This window comes from Haematobia irritans, chromosome 5 (assembly GCF_050003625.1).
Source record: "Haematobia irritans isolate KBUSLIRL chromosome 5, ASM5000362v1, whole genome shotgun sequence".
Lineage (NCBI taxonomy): Eukaryota > Metazoa > Arthropoda > Insecta > Diptera > Muscidae > Haematobia > Haematobia irritans.
The window spans coordinates 134,908,591-134,922,295 of NC_134401.1; the positions used below are offsets into that span (position 1 = coordinate 134,908,591).

Consider the following 13,705-nt stretch of genomic DNA (forward strand, 5'->3'; position numbering starts at 1 on the left):
TATTGCAACTCTTCTAGTACCTCCTGAAAAACGTGTGCACGCGAAGGCAAATATTCAGTATTCGACAAAAATTCCAATTGCAAAAAATCGTAGAATAAAAGTGAACAAAAATTAAATAAAACAAAATATCATACAAAATGTTGCGCGCTACTAAGTTTTTGCCACGTTTAATTGGTCAACGTCAAACTGCTGCTTTGGTGTCGGGAAAAAGTTCCAGTATATTCGAAAATGTAAGTAATTTTCCTTCGTTGTATGGTTTTAAAATAAATTGCCTATATAGTGAACTTTTATATAACACAAAGAACTATTCTGAAAATACTAATGTTTCAAGAGATCTTTTGAATATATGTTTTTACGTGTTTTTCATTTCATTTTTTTTGCAGCAATTAGCCGCTGTGAATAATGGACTTGCCGCACAATTGCGTCACAAGTAAGTGTCAAATTAGCAAATTAGCAAAATCGAAAAATCATTTAATCGTCCCCATAATATACCCGCCCGCATATGTGCATTCATAAGTGAAATCTATGTTTTTTGCTTCAGCCAAGGGCTTATGTAATTCACCCAATGGGCATAGCCACCAGAATGTCGTAGGTCCCTTTGACCGGCCGGGGTCATGTGAGATTAGAGAAATCATTAGTTTTTTTACGACTGATCTCTTTTTGTCTTTTGGTTCCTAAAGGTTGCGTCACAAAGACGTCACTGATGTTTTCTATCGAAAGGGGAGGCATAAATGTAAAACATTTTGTTTTTCCATTTGTAGACGACCATATGTACTTTTTTTCTTATTGTTCTATGCCAGCTTGTGTAAATACATGTTAGCCACTAAGTGCTGAAGATATTTCATCACTTTTCATTTAACTTTCTTCACTATGCTAACAACAGATTCGTCATACATATGTACGCATAAATCAATTCATTCAACCATGTGTACTTTTATACGAATGAATGAAGGTTCGAGGTTATTATATAAGAAACAGCTGAGGACAATTTACTTAGTGCAATTTACCTCTAACTTACTCAGTTTATAGTAAAGCCTCTATGTATTTATATTTATGTATTGGTTGATTGTACATTATGGAACTCATTGGTTTACTCTCACACAAAACTGATAAGACCAACAAACGGCCGCATGGCGCTGAAAAGTTACACTAAGTGATCTTTTGTTAAACAGTGTCACAAAGAGTTTCTAGAATTTTAGAAAATTAAAAGTGATTGTTCTCGAAAAGTCGGGTCGTTGAAAAAATATATCTTCATAAGTTTTTGAAGAAAATATATTATTAGATCATCTATGAATGTAAAAACTTATTGATGGCGTCCTAGTATTAGCCTGACACAAATGTTGAGATAAATTGCCATGGATCTAGTGATTGAACTTCTAGGTAATTTTCTTTATATATCTAAGTATCGAAGCAATGTGCATTCTTTCCAGGTAGTGTTGCACCTTGTCTTCGTGATATTTAAAGAAAAAGGTTCAATTTTATTTTGTGATGAAGTTACATGTATCAAGCAAAAAAATACTTACATGTATTCAGAGCCTTTGCCAGGAAATTCCAACATGAATAAAGATTTAAAATGTGAAACTACTTAGGGGGTTATGCTAAAATGTAAATATGATAGTTGAGATTGTTTGAGATGAGATACCTTCCAAATTGAGTAAAATATTACATATGTCAGAAATGTTTACAATATCTTTTCATTATTTTTGTAACGTAGCGAATTATTGGTCTGAGAACTATAAAATATACATACTCAGAGAGCAGCATAAGTCGTGATACCAATAGCTTTTTTTTTATAGATTTAAGCAATTTTGAAGTGCTTATTGTTACCTTACTTAGTTATATACATATGTATGTTCGTGTGTATAAGTGAATAAGAATAAGAAAAATAAAAATAAACATAAACATCTCTTTTATTGTTTGTTTGCCGTGACTTGCTGCTCACAGAGTGCTAAAATTATGAGTCGATCTAGCAATGCCCGTTTGGCTGTTACTTGAATCTTGGCACAAATACATCATTTCATATTATAAGTTTCACCGTATTGCATATCAGACAATAAAAGTATTTTCCCCGCATAGACCGATCAACAAATGAAATTTTTTCGGAATCCTGAACGCTTATTTTTCATTCGATCAGTCGGTAATTTGATATCTGATGACAGTATTAACCTTAATTAATTAAAAAAGTTGTCCACAGTCATAGACCGATCCCCGATATAGACCGATCCCCAAATTGTATACTTGGAGTTTCCTGGAGATTAATTTTTATCCGATCCTACCAAAATTGGATTCGTAATGTCGGTATTTACCCTTTAGAAATCGCACAAAATTTAGTCCTTTTTGGTTCATAATTACCGTACGGGAAATGGAAATGGACCGGTACAGGACTAGTCCCTGGTATGCATGGACCAGTTCCAGTTCAGGTCAAAACATATGGAAGGGTTCGGTCACTGTAGCATGGATTGTAATTGACGGGGTGAATTTACACTTTAGGACGCGACTTGGACATCTTAATAGAACTACGCCATATACAGCTCCTAATTAACCAATTTGGGAAAACTCTTAGGATCCTGTTTCAAATTAAGCATCCGAATCGAACCAGAATTAGGAATATGGCATATGTGGTAATTTGGTCCAATTTCCCGTAGGGTGGATATAGCCCACAAATAGAGCGCCGTGAAGGCTTATTTCGATTATGAACTGCAGATTACCTAGAGGTGTGTACATACGGCCAATTTTTTCATATTTCCTTGCTTCTAGATAACCGTGACCGTTGCAATTTATGGGATTTGCGAGTAAATGGGCTATGTGTATGCAAAACCTTAGCCGTATTAATGTCTGCATATCGATACAACGTTTATAAAGGGATTATCTCCCAAATCTCAACCGATAGTTTCAATTCAATATGTGCGTATAAATGCATTAAATTTTTCTATGTAATATTATGTACTATGTTTTCTAAGGAGGTGAATCGTGAAATCGTACAGCATTCAGTGATAATAGAGAAGTTCACCGTTGTGTTATCACAATGGACTGAATAGCCTAAGTGAGCCTAAAATGTCAGGCTACCACAATAAATAACAGGTGAAGTTTATTCCCTGTTTATGTATATCGAACGGCATCTTTCTTACGTATTTAAAACGAAAGAAGATTGATATTGGGTCCTTTATGTCGAAGGCCAAAGCACTTCATATTTTGTTGTCGAGTAGGAAACGGACGTATACAAAATGTGTGAAGAAAAAAAAAATTTTTGACATTTCTCAGGCCAAAACTTTTAAAATACTCATTTTTTATAATCAATGTATTCGCAGACAAACGAAACAAACTTTCAAAAATACCGAAACCCTAATTGATTCGAATTCGAGTGAGTGTTTTTCTATCGACTGGGGATTCGTTCGAAATACATTAATATTTGTGCTTAGCTCAAATATATTAGAATTTTCCTCTAGTCAATCGTCGGTAGTTAAGAAGTGTTAGTGTTAGAACTAGTGCCCACATAAAGTTAAATAAAAAAGAAATTTTTAGATTATAAATCATGAAAATATTAAAATATCATGCAGAACAAAATATTAAAATATCATGCAGAACAGTTAGCAGCAATCAAGATTTTGGAACATAACACACTGTTTACGAATCTGTTGACTTTTCCGGAGATTCCACTCGTTAAGATTTTTGTGAACTCCTTCGAGCGTTTATTTTGTCCATATCCGAAAAAAAGAATATATAATAAGGTGACAAGGTATAGCAGCTTTTGAAAATCATGAAAACATAACCATAGCTTAAAGGGATGTTTGTTAAAAAACTGGTATGACACTTGAGGATATCCTTGGAAAAAGTGTAATTTTTTTTATTAATTGCACCCTTTGAGATGATGCATTTTATTGGCTCCTAGTGCTTAGTGCTATGTAAAAACAAATTCATAACATCATCATCCCCCATATTCCATCGTAATGGCATTTTGTCAAAATATTGTCTAACCCATTCTGCACTCACATAGATCTGGCGAAGTCAAAGGCGCTGTTATCGGTATCGATTTGGGTACCACCAACTCTTGCGTAGCCGTTATGGAAGGCAAACAGGCTAAGGTTATTGAAAATGCTGAAGGTGCTCGTACCACACCATCCCATGTTGCCTTCTCCAAGGATGGCGAACGTTTAGTTGGTATGCCCGCCAAACGCCAAGCCGTTACCAATGCTGCTAACACATTCTATGCCACCAAACGTTTGATTGGTCGTCGCTTTGATGATCCTGAAATCAAAAAGGATTTGAAGAACTTGTCCTACAAAGTCACTAAAGCCTCAAACGGTGATGCCTGGGTACAATCTTCTGATGGTAAAGTGTACTCTCCTTCGCAAATCGGTGCTTTTGTGTTGATGAAGATGAAGGAGACTGCTGAAGCTTACTTGAATACACCCGTGAAAAATGCTGTTGTTACCGTACCTGCCTACTTCAATGATTCTCAACGTCAGGCCACCAAGGATGCTGGTCAAATTGCAGGTCTTAATGTATTGCGTGTAATCAATGAGCCTACCGCTGCTGCTTTGGCCTATGGCATGGACAAAACTGAGGATAAAATGTAAGTGTGCCATTTAAAAAAAGTTAGGACAGGGATTTTATCTTGCGTTTAAATAATTTTAGCATTGCCGTCTATGATTTGGGTGGTGGTACTTTTGATATTTCCATTTTGGAAATCCAAAAGGGTGTCTTTGAAGTCAAGTCCACCAATGGTGATACCATGTTGGGTGGTGAAGATTTCGATAATGCTATTGTCAACTACTTGGTAGCTGAGTTCAAGAAGAGCAGCGGTATTGATATCACCAAGGACTCGATTGCCATGCAACGTCTGAAGGAGGCTGCTGAAAAGGCTAAATGTGAATTGTCATCCTCACAACAAACCGATATTAATTTGCCCTACTTGACCATGGATGCCGCTGGACCTCAACACATGAATTTGAAAATGACACGCTCCAAATTGGAAAGCCTTGTTGGCGATCTCATTAAACGTACCATTCAACCTTGCCAGAAAGCTTTGTCCGATGCTGAAGTCAGCAAATCCGATATTGGTGAAGTGTTGTTGGTAGGTGGTATGTCTCGTATGCCCAAGGTACAACAAACAGTTCAGGAATTGTTTGGCCGTCAACCATCCCGCTCTGTAAATCCCGATGAAGCTGTCGCCGTTGGTGCTGCCATTCAAGGTGGTGTCTTGGCCGGTGATGTTACCGATGTCTTGCTTTTGGATGTAACTCCTTTGTCCTTGGGTATTGAAACTTTGGGTGGTGTATTCACTCGTTTAATTACCCGTAACACAACCATTCCAACAAAGAAATCTCAAGTCTTCTCCACCGCTGCTGATGGACAGACCCAAGTCGAAATTAAGGTACATCAAGGAGAACGAGAAATGGCCGCCGATAACAAGAAATTGGGTTCCTTCACATTGGTTGGTATTCCACCAGCCCCCCGTGGTGTTCCCCAAATCGAAGTAGTATTCGATATTGATGCCAACGGTATTGTACATGTGTCAGCTAAGGATAAGGGCACTGGCAAAGAGCAACAGATTGTTATCCAATCCAGTGGTGGTCTTAGCAAAGATGAAATCGAAAACATGGTCAAGAAAGCCGAAGAAATGGCTGCACAGGACAAGAAGAAACGTGAATTGGTTGAATTGGTTAATCAAGGTGAAAGCATTGTTCACGATACAGAAACAAAGATGGAGGAGTTCAAGAGTCAATTACCCGCTGAGGAGGTAAATGTCGATAATCTAATCAAATCAAATGGCAATTTCATAATTTGAATTTTTTTATTTAGTGCGAAAAATTGAAGAAGGAAATCGCTGAATTACGTGAATTGTTGGCCAATAAGGAAACCGCAGAATTAGAAGATGTTCGCAAAGCCACAAGCAACTTGCAACAATCCTCATTAAAACTCTTCGAAATGGCATACAAAAAGGTAAGATTGGTTGGATGAAAATTAAGAGATCACATAATGAGTGCTTCATTTTATTTTTTTAGATGGCTTCCGAACGTGAAAGTCAAAATGCCGGCAGCAGTTCGCCAGAAGAACAAACAAGCAGCGAAGAAAAGAAAACCGAGGGCAAGAATTAAGGATCTCCTTTGTTGTTCTTTAGTAATTGTCTTCTAATTTTATCTTAATTTTATATATATAGTTTTTGACAATAAGTTATTTCCTTCTCAACTACTCTACTCTAGGGTTTAAAATTGTTTTTCTGTTTATTTAGAGAGAAAAGAAAATCATCATTCATTAACCATTTGTTATAAGACAACATAAAGTTTTTATTGTTTATTATGCTTGTCTGCACATCATAGATACCAATTTTTCTGGTATTTCAGATGATGTGTAAATGGTGATGAATAATCCTCCCACAATTGGTTATCTGGTGGGCGTAATACGGTTCGAACCTTAAAACATAGATTTTACCTTAGTTTCTAGTGTTTAGTAGTAGCGTATTACGCTTTTGTATAGTAAAAAAAAATGAAACGAATCGCATTAACTAGAGTAGCATAAACGATAATGAAAAAACATCTATTCACCATCTACCTTAAATTAGGGTTCTTTTTTTTTCAAAATTATGACACACTCCTCCACTACTCTTACGCTCTTACCCAGTGTCCCAATTTTAGTTTGTTCAGATCTTTGTAACACTTTCCTGAAGAAGAAAACAAAAGAAAAAATCTATTTTTTTACAAATAATTTTTCATGAATTGTATCATAAGAATGTCATTAAACCCCATTTGCGATATTCTTTTCTTTATAATTTAAATTAAGCTTTTTTGTATAGAATGTATTACCCATTATTTCGGTAATGAATTCTATTCGATTGTTTCAAGCGAAAAGAAGGATGCTGTAAAAAAGGATAAACCAAAACATTTATTATAAATAAATACTTTTAGTTACATATTTACAGAACAAATAAAAAAAACACAAATTTTAAATATTTCTCAAATCGTTTTACTTCCTTCGCAATTACAAGAACTTACATAGGTCATGGAGAAACTTAATGCATAAAACATTTATTTTAGGCTTTTAAACAAAACATTTTTACTAATTTCAAGATGAGATTAATTTGCCAAAAGGAGGTTAATTCGTGACCACCTTCAAAAAAACTCGATGAAAATCGTCAAAAAATCCAAGTGTAATATAAAAAAACTCATTTAGACAATATCTATATGCATATGCCTCCTAGAGCCAAAAGGACCTTAATTCGTGACCACCCCCAAAAATTAAAATTTATGAAAATACTGTTATGTGAGAAATTTATTATACAATTATTTATTTATAAATTTATGTTTGCCATATCTTTTTAAATATGCCTCCAAGACCCCAATCAACCTTAATTCGTGACCACCCCAAAAAATCCAAAATTTCGATAAAAATCCTCAAAAAATCCACATTTTTAAATGAACACATTATTTTGGCACTATCTCCTTAAATATGCGTCCTAGAGCCAAAAGGATCTTAATTCGTTGTTTTGGCTCTGTGATTTGTTATATGAAAAAATAAAATTGCAAATGCAAATCTTCACAGAGCCAAAAGGACCTCAATTCGTGACCATTCCCAAAAAATTAACATTTCTATAAGTATTCTCAAAAATCCAAATTTTTATATAAAAAACTTATTTTGGTCATATCTTCTTAAATATGCGTCCTAGAGCCAAATTCGAAAAAGGTCCTTAATTCGTGACCACAAAAACAAAAACAAAATTTAGATAAAAATCCTCAAAAATTCAAATTTTTAATTTTTTTTTAATTTTTTTAAATTTTTAAAAAATCAAAATTTCGATGCAAATTTTCAAAAATTCATGTTTTTATATGAAAAACTTATTTTGGCCATATCTCCTTAAATATGCGTCCTAGAGCCAAAAGGACCCTAATTCGTCATCTCTCCCAAAGCTTTTAAATTTCGACGAATATTCTCAAAAAATCTAAATTTTTGTATGGAAAACTTTGACCATATGAAACCCCCCAAAAAATTGAATAATCCACCCAAATCCAAAAAAATTGAAATTTTTATATGAAAATCTTCTTTTGCCCATATCTCCTAAACTATGCGTCCTAGAGCGAAAAGGACTTTAATTCGCGACCACCCCCAAAAAATTTAAAAATCCACCCAAATCCTAAAAAAATTGAAATTTTTATATGAAAAACTTCTTTTGCCCATATCTCCTAAACTATGCGTCCTAGGCGAAAAGGACTTTAATTCGTGACCACCCCCAAAAAATTGAAAAATCCACCAAAATCCTAAAAAAATTAAAATTTTTATATGAAAAACTTCTTTTGCCCATATCTCCTAAACTATGCGTTCTAGACCGAAAAGGACTTTAATTCGTGACCACCCCCAAAAAATTGAAAAATCCACCAAAATCCTAAAAAAAATTAAATTTTTATATGAAAAACTTCTTTTGCCCATATCTCCTAAGCTAAGCGTCCTAGAGGGAAAAGGACTTTAATTCGTGACCACCCCAAAAAAAATTGAAAAATCCACCAAAATCCTAAAAAAATGAAATTTTTATATGAAAAACTTCTTTTGCCCATATGTCCTAAACTAAGCGTCCTAGAGCGAAAAGGACTTTAATTCGTGACCACCCCCAAAAAATTTAAAAATCCACCCAAATCCTAAAAAAATGAAATTTTTATATGAAAAACTTCTTTTGCCCATATGTCCTAAACTAAGCGTCCTAGAGCGAAAAGGACTTTAATTCGTGACCACCCCCAAAAAATTTAAAAATCCACCCAAATCCTAAAAAAATTAAATTTTTATATGAAACACTTCTTTTGCCCATGCGTCCAAGAGCCAAATTGACCTTAATTTGTGACACCTTCCGAAAAATTAAAATTTTGACAAAAATCCTCAACAAATGTAAATCTTTTTTTCGACGAACATGTTCTCAAAATCTAAACTTTTATATGAAAAACTTTGGCCATATCTTCTTAAATATGCATCCTACGGTCAAAAGGACCTTAATTCGTGACCTCCCCTAAAAACAAATTCAATGAAAAACCTCAAAAATCGAAATTTCCATATGAAAAACTTTATGGCCATATCTCCTTAAATATGAGCCTTAGAGTCAAAACTAACTTAATTCGCGACCTCCCCCAAAAACTAAAATTTCAAAGTAAATCTTCAAAAACCAAAATTTTATTTGAAAAAAAAAAAATCAAAATTTCGATGCAAATTTTCAAAAATGCATGTTTTTTTATGAAAAACTTGTTTTGGCCATATCTTCTTTAAATATGCGCCTTAGAGGCAAAAGGACCTTAATTCGTGACCACTCCTAAAAAATCAAAAAAATGACACCAGGAATACCAATTATCGTCGATAGTAGAATATATCGACAAACGCAATACTAAATAGTTGCGACAGACGAAAAGCGATGGCGAGGACGACTTCAGGCCATATCTTTTGGCCATATCTCCTTAAATATGTGTCCTAGAGCCAAAAGGACCTTAATTAGTGACCACCCCTAAAAATCAAAATTTCGATGAAAACCTTCAAAAATCAAAATTGTTGCATAAAGAGATATTTTGGCCATATCTCCTTAAATATGCGCCCTAGAGCCAAAATTACTTTAATGCGTGACCACCTCCAAAAAATCAAAATTTCGATGAAAATCCTCAGAAATTTTTATATGAACAACTTTTTTTGGGCATATCACCTTAAATATTTGTCCTAGAGCCGAATGGACCTTAATTCGTCACACCTCGAATTTCGAAGAAAGTCCTCAAAAAATTATTTTTGTTTTATGAAAGACTTATTTTGGCCATATCTCCTTAAATATGTGTCCTAGTCCCAAAAGGACCTTAATTAGTGACCACCCCCTAAATAATCAAAATTTCGATGAAAACCCTCAAAAATCCAAATTATTGCACAAAGAGATATTTTGGCCATATCTCCTAAAATAGAATCAAAAGGACTTTAATTTCTGACCACTCCCAAAAAATCAAAATTTAGATGAAAACCCTCAAAAATCCAAATTTTTATATGAAAAACTTATTTTGGCCGTATCTTCTTAAATACTCGTAGAGCCGAAAGGACTGTAATTCGTGATCTCTCCCGAAAAATTAAAATTTCGACGAAAATCCTCAAAAAAAAAATCTAAATTTTTATATGAAAAACTTATTTTGGCCATATCTCCTTAAATATGTATTCTAGAGCCAAAAGGACATTAATTCGTGACCACTCCCAAAAAATCTAAATTTCAATAATAAACCCTCAAAAATCCAATTTTTTATTTGAAAAACTTGTTTTGGACATATCTCCTTAAATATGGACCTTAACTCGTGACCACCCCCGACGCGGAACAATAAACGGTAGCAATATTCGTCGAAATTTCATTTTTTCTTCATTAGCAAATTTTCGTTGAAATTGTATTTCTATAGCAGAATTTCGTCAACATTTTATTTCTATAGAAAATTACGTCGAAATTTTATTTCTATAGAAAATGTCGTCAAACTTTTATTTTTCTATAGAAAATTCGTCGAAATTTTATTTCTATAGAAAATTACGTCGAAATTTTATTTCTATAGAAAATCGCGTCGAAATTTTATTTCTATGTAAAATTTCATCGAAATTTTATTTCTATACCAAAATTTCGACAAAATTTTAAATTTCCCGAAAAAATTGTTCTCACGTGCGAGCCAGAACAACTACTTTTTTGAGTGATGTGTATAAAGTTTATAGTGTGGTGTACAATGCGGTGAGACCCAGAACAAGCATGAATATTCGTCCAAATTTCTTTTGTTCTTCGAAATTTCATCATTTTCGTCGAAATTTTATTTCTATAGAAAATTTCGTTGAAATTTTATTTCTATGGAAAATTTCGTCGACATTCTATTTCTATAGAAAATTTCGTTGAAATTTTATTTCTATAGAAAATTTCGTCTAAATTTTATTTCTATAGTAAATTTTAAAATCTCAAAATATTACACACAAGTGTTAAAATTTTATTATAATTTGAATATTTAGTACTTTTCTAGTGATATATAGAATTAAGATTTACTAAAACGGCAGTACACTATTATTGGCCTCATTTGGCCTATTGTATTGTCTCAATAAATTGAATTGAATATTTCAGTAAGAGCGAAATATTTAGCCCAATTCTCAATAGCAACTCCCTGGGAATTTTTTCCCTATTCCCTGTTCCCCTATTCTAAACGAAATCTCCCCGGGGAATTTTTCTCTTTTCCCTTTTCCCTTATTCTAAACTTACTTCGAAAATGGGAAACTCTTCCCTTGGGAGAAAATTGGTATTACGAATGTCAAAAAAAAGGGAAAAACGATTACATTTGTTGGGAATAATTCCGCCAAAAAATTCGAGGGAGTTGCGACCAAAATGTAAGTATTTTATTAAAAAACAATGAAAAACAATAATTTTTCTGTAATTTCAGGTCAAAAACGACAAATAAAAAGCAATTAGACATCCTTATTAGCACAATGCAATTAAATGTAGATATTGCGCGGGGATGGTCAACAAGAAATAAGGAGGAGGTCAACAAGGTATGGCGCAAATTGGAATCCGAGTTAAACGCGGCGGGACCACCATCAAAGACTGTTCCAGAGTGGAAGAAGGTATGAATAATATTAAATTAGTTTATTTAAAAGAACCTAACTCATGAACTATTTTCAGGTATGGTGCGATCAAAAAAAATACGTGCGACACAAGGCGGCACAAAATTTTAAATCATCGCATGGAACTGGTGGAGGCCCAAATATGGAGCAAACGTTTTCAGCTACCGAAGAGGCCATATATAATTTAATTAATATGAAAGAGTCTGTGGAAGGTGTGGCCAAGACGTATGGGCTAGGGTCTTCAAAGCAAAACCCTCAGAGCCTTCAATCTGAATTGGATGATTTTTTACTGCTAGATTGTGAGGTGCTTCAAACTAGTGTGTGCAACTCGGATAATACACCTGAAAAGCCACCATTGAAAAAGATGAAAACAAGTGTGCAAAAAGAAAACATACAGGGCTCGTCTCGCGATGTACTTGTGGAAGAAATCTCCATCCAAAAAGAAATGCTCAAAGCGATGGCAGAGCAGCAGCAAAATACTAAAAAAGTATATCGCTCGATTGACCGCCTTTGTGATTTAAAAAAAGAAATGTTGCGAGAACAAAAGCGCCACAATTTGGTGATGGAACAATTGAGACTGAGAGAAGTGGAGGACAAAATTGATAAAAACAGACGGCTTTTGGAAATAGAAGACTTGAAATATTCGCATTAATTGTACCTGAATATAATTACTATAATTAATAGTTTTGTTTTTTAGTTTTAAAACATGATTTTTTTTTGTTTTTGTTTACTTTTGAAGTAATGATAAGTTTATTTTAAATAAAATGTGATACACAACAATGAATTTCTAATATAATTAAAATAAATTTGATCTTATTAATGTGAAAAAATTTAAAGATTATTTCCAATGTTATTTCTAATATTTTGAGCAATGGACAAATACCGTGACGGAGCTACATGAACTTCATCAATAGTTTCTATGGTAGGGCCACAATCATTTTCCAGGTCTTCAACAACATCATTGCATTTGAAATGAATGCATATGTTATGCAATGCACAACATACATTCGTAATTTTAGCGGCTTTTGCTGGTGCGTAGTGCAGCTCCCTAGCACCAAGAATGCATCTCCATCTATTTTTCAATACACCATTCGTTCGTTCGATCACATTGCGGCACTTGGATTGAATTTCATTGAACTTAACTTCAATGTCATCTTGCAGTGGATATCTATGAGGCGTTAAAAGCCACGGTTCTAAGGAATATCCTGCGTCTCCTATTAAAAAAGAAAAAGTTAGTTTACAAATTATTTTATCATTCAAAACCTTACCGAGGAGCCAATAAGTGCTGCCTCTTCTTAGATATTCTTCTTCAAGGTAACTTCGCACTTCACTAAAGTTCCATATAAAAGAGTCATGGCACGCACCTGGATGGGATGCATCCACATACCGAATTTTCATCTCGTGGTCACAGATCTGTACATATTTTGAAAATCCTCTCATATTTGCAAAAAATAAAAGTTGTGGAATTACTTACCAGCATTACGTTTAAACTATAGTACCCCTTCCTGTTATAATATAGGTGTTTGTTCCTTGAAGGAGCAATAATGCGGACATGCGTCCCGTCAACACATCCTATTACGCTAGGAATTCCATGCTTGACGTAAAAAGCTAAAGAAATTTTCTGTTTTTCTTCTTCCGTTTTGATAAAATTTATCCACTTTGGACATAGGTGTTCTTCAAATATATTTAAGACTTCTTTGAGAACTTTGCTTAGGCTACATTGAGCCACAGATACGTCTCGATCTTTTCCTACGCCCGTCTGGTAGCCACCTTCGGCAAAAAAGCGTAGAGCAGCACTTAGTTTTACTAATGGGGATAATCCAAATGACTTGCGTTGAGGAGGAATATGGGCTGCTAACACGTCCAACAGGTATTTGAAGGCCGGCTTATTTACCCTATAATATTTGTGAAACCTTCAAAAGGAAAGCAATAACTAAGTAACAAGCTCTTCATGAACAATTATGTAGTTACAAAGTCTCAGGCAACTCAAATGGATTGATGGCATCGCGAAGCTTTCTCCTTTCTATCCTTTGGACATTGTTACGTTGATGCTCCTCTTCCTCAGCTACTATCATAAACACTGCACTAAACATTTTGTTCACACTTTCTCCTTTAAATAAACTAC

General features: G+C 34.2%; 2 protein-coding genes across 2 annotated transcripts; both read left to right on the forward strand.

Moving 5' to 3' along the window:
- On the forward strand, positions 1 to 6,947 carry Hsc70-5 (Heat shock protein 70 cognate 5). The gene is made up of 6 exons (XM_075313331.1): positions 1 to 230; positions 384 to 430; positions 3,995 to 4,573; positions 4,636 to 5,740; positions 5,803 to 5,943; positions 6,006 to 6,947. The coding sequence occupies exons 1-6, from the start codon at positions 138 to 140 to the stop codon at positions 6,096 to 6,098; spliced, it is 2,058 nt and encodes a 685-aa protein (XP_075169446.1). The 5' UTR covers positions 1 to 137; the 3' UTR covers positions 6,099 to 6,947.
- Positions 6,948 to 11,139: 4,192 nt separating this feature from the next.
- On the forward strand, positions 11,140 to 12,416 carry LOC142241543 (uncharacterized). The gene is made up of 3 exons (XM_075313332.1): positions 11,140 to 11,346; positions 11,400 to 11,580; positions 11,639 to 12,416. Coding segments are annotated over exons 1-3 (777 nt in total). The 5' UTR covers positions 11,140 to 11,344; the 3' UTR covers positions 12,233 to 12,416.
- The last annotated feature ends 1,289 nt before the right edge of the window (positions 12,417 to 13,705 follow it).

Coding starts and splice junctions, on each gene's coding strand:
- LOC142241543 (XM_075313332.1), top strand. Junction 11,581..11,638: donor CTGTTCCAGAGTGGAAGAAG/GTATGAATAATA, acceptor AACTATTTTCAG/GTATGGTGCGATCAAAAAAA.
- Hsc70-5 (XM_075313331.1), top strand. CDS start 138: ATGTTGCGCGCTACTAAGTTTTTGCCACGTTTAATTGGTCAACGTCAA. Junction 231..383: donor GTTCCAGTATATTCGAAAAT/GTAAGTAATTTT, acceptor TTTTTTTTGCAG/CAATTAGCCGCTGTGAATAA. Junction 5,944..6,005: donor TCGAAATGGCATACAAAAAG/GTAAGATTGGTT, acceptor TTATTTTTTTAG/ATGGCTTCCGAACGTGAAAG.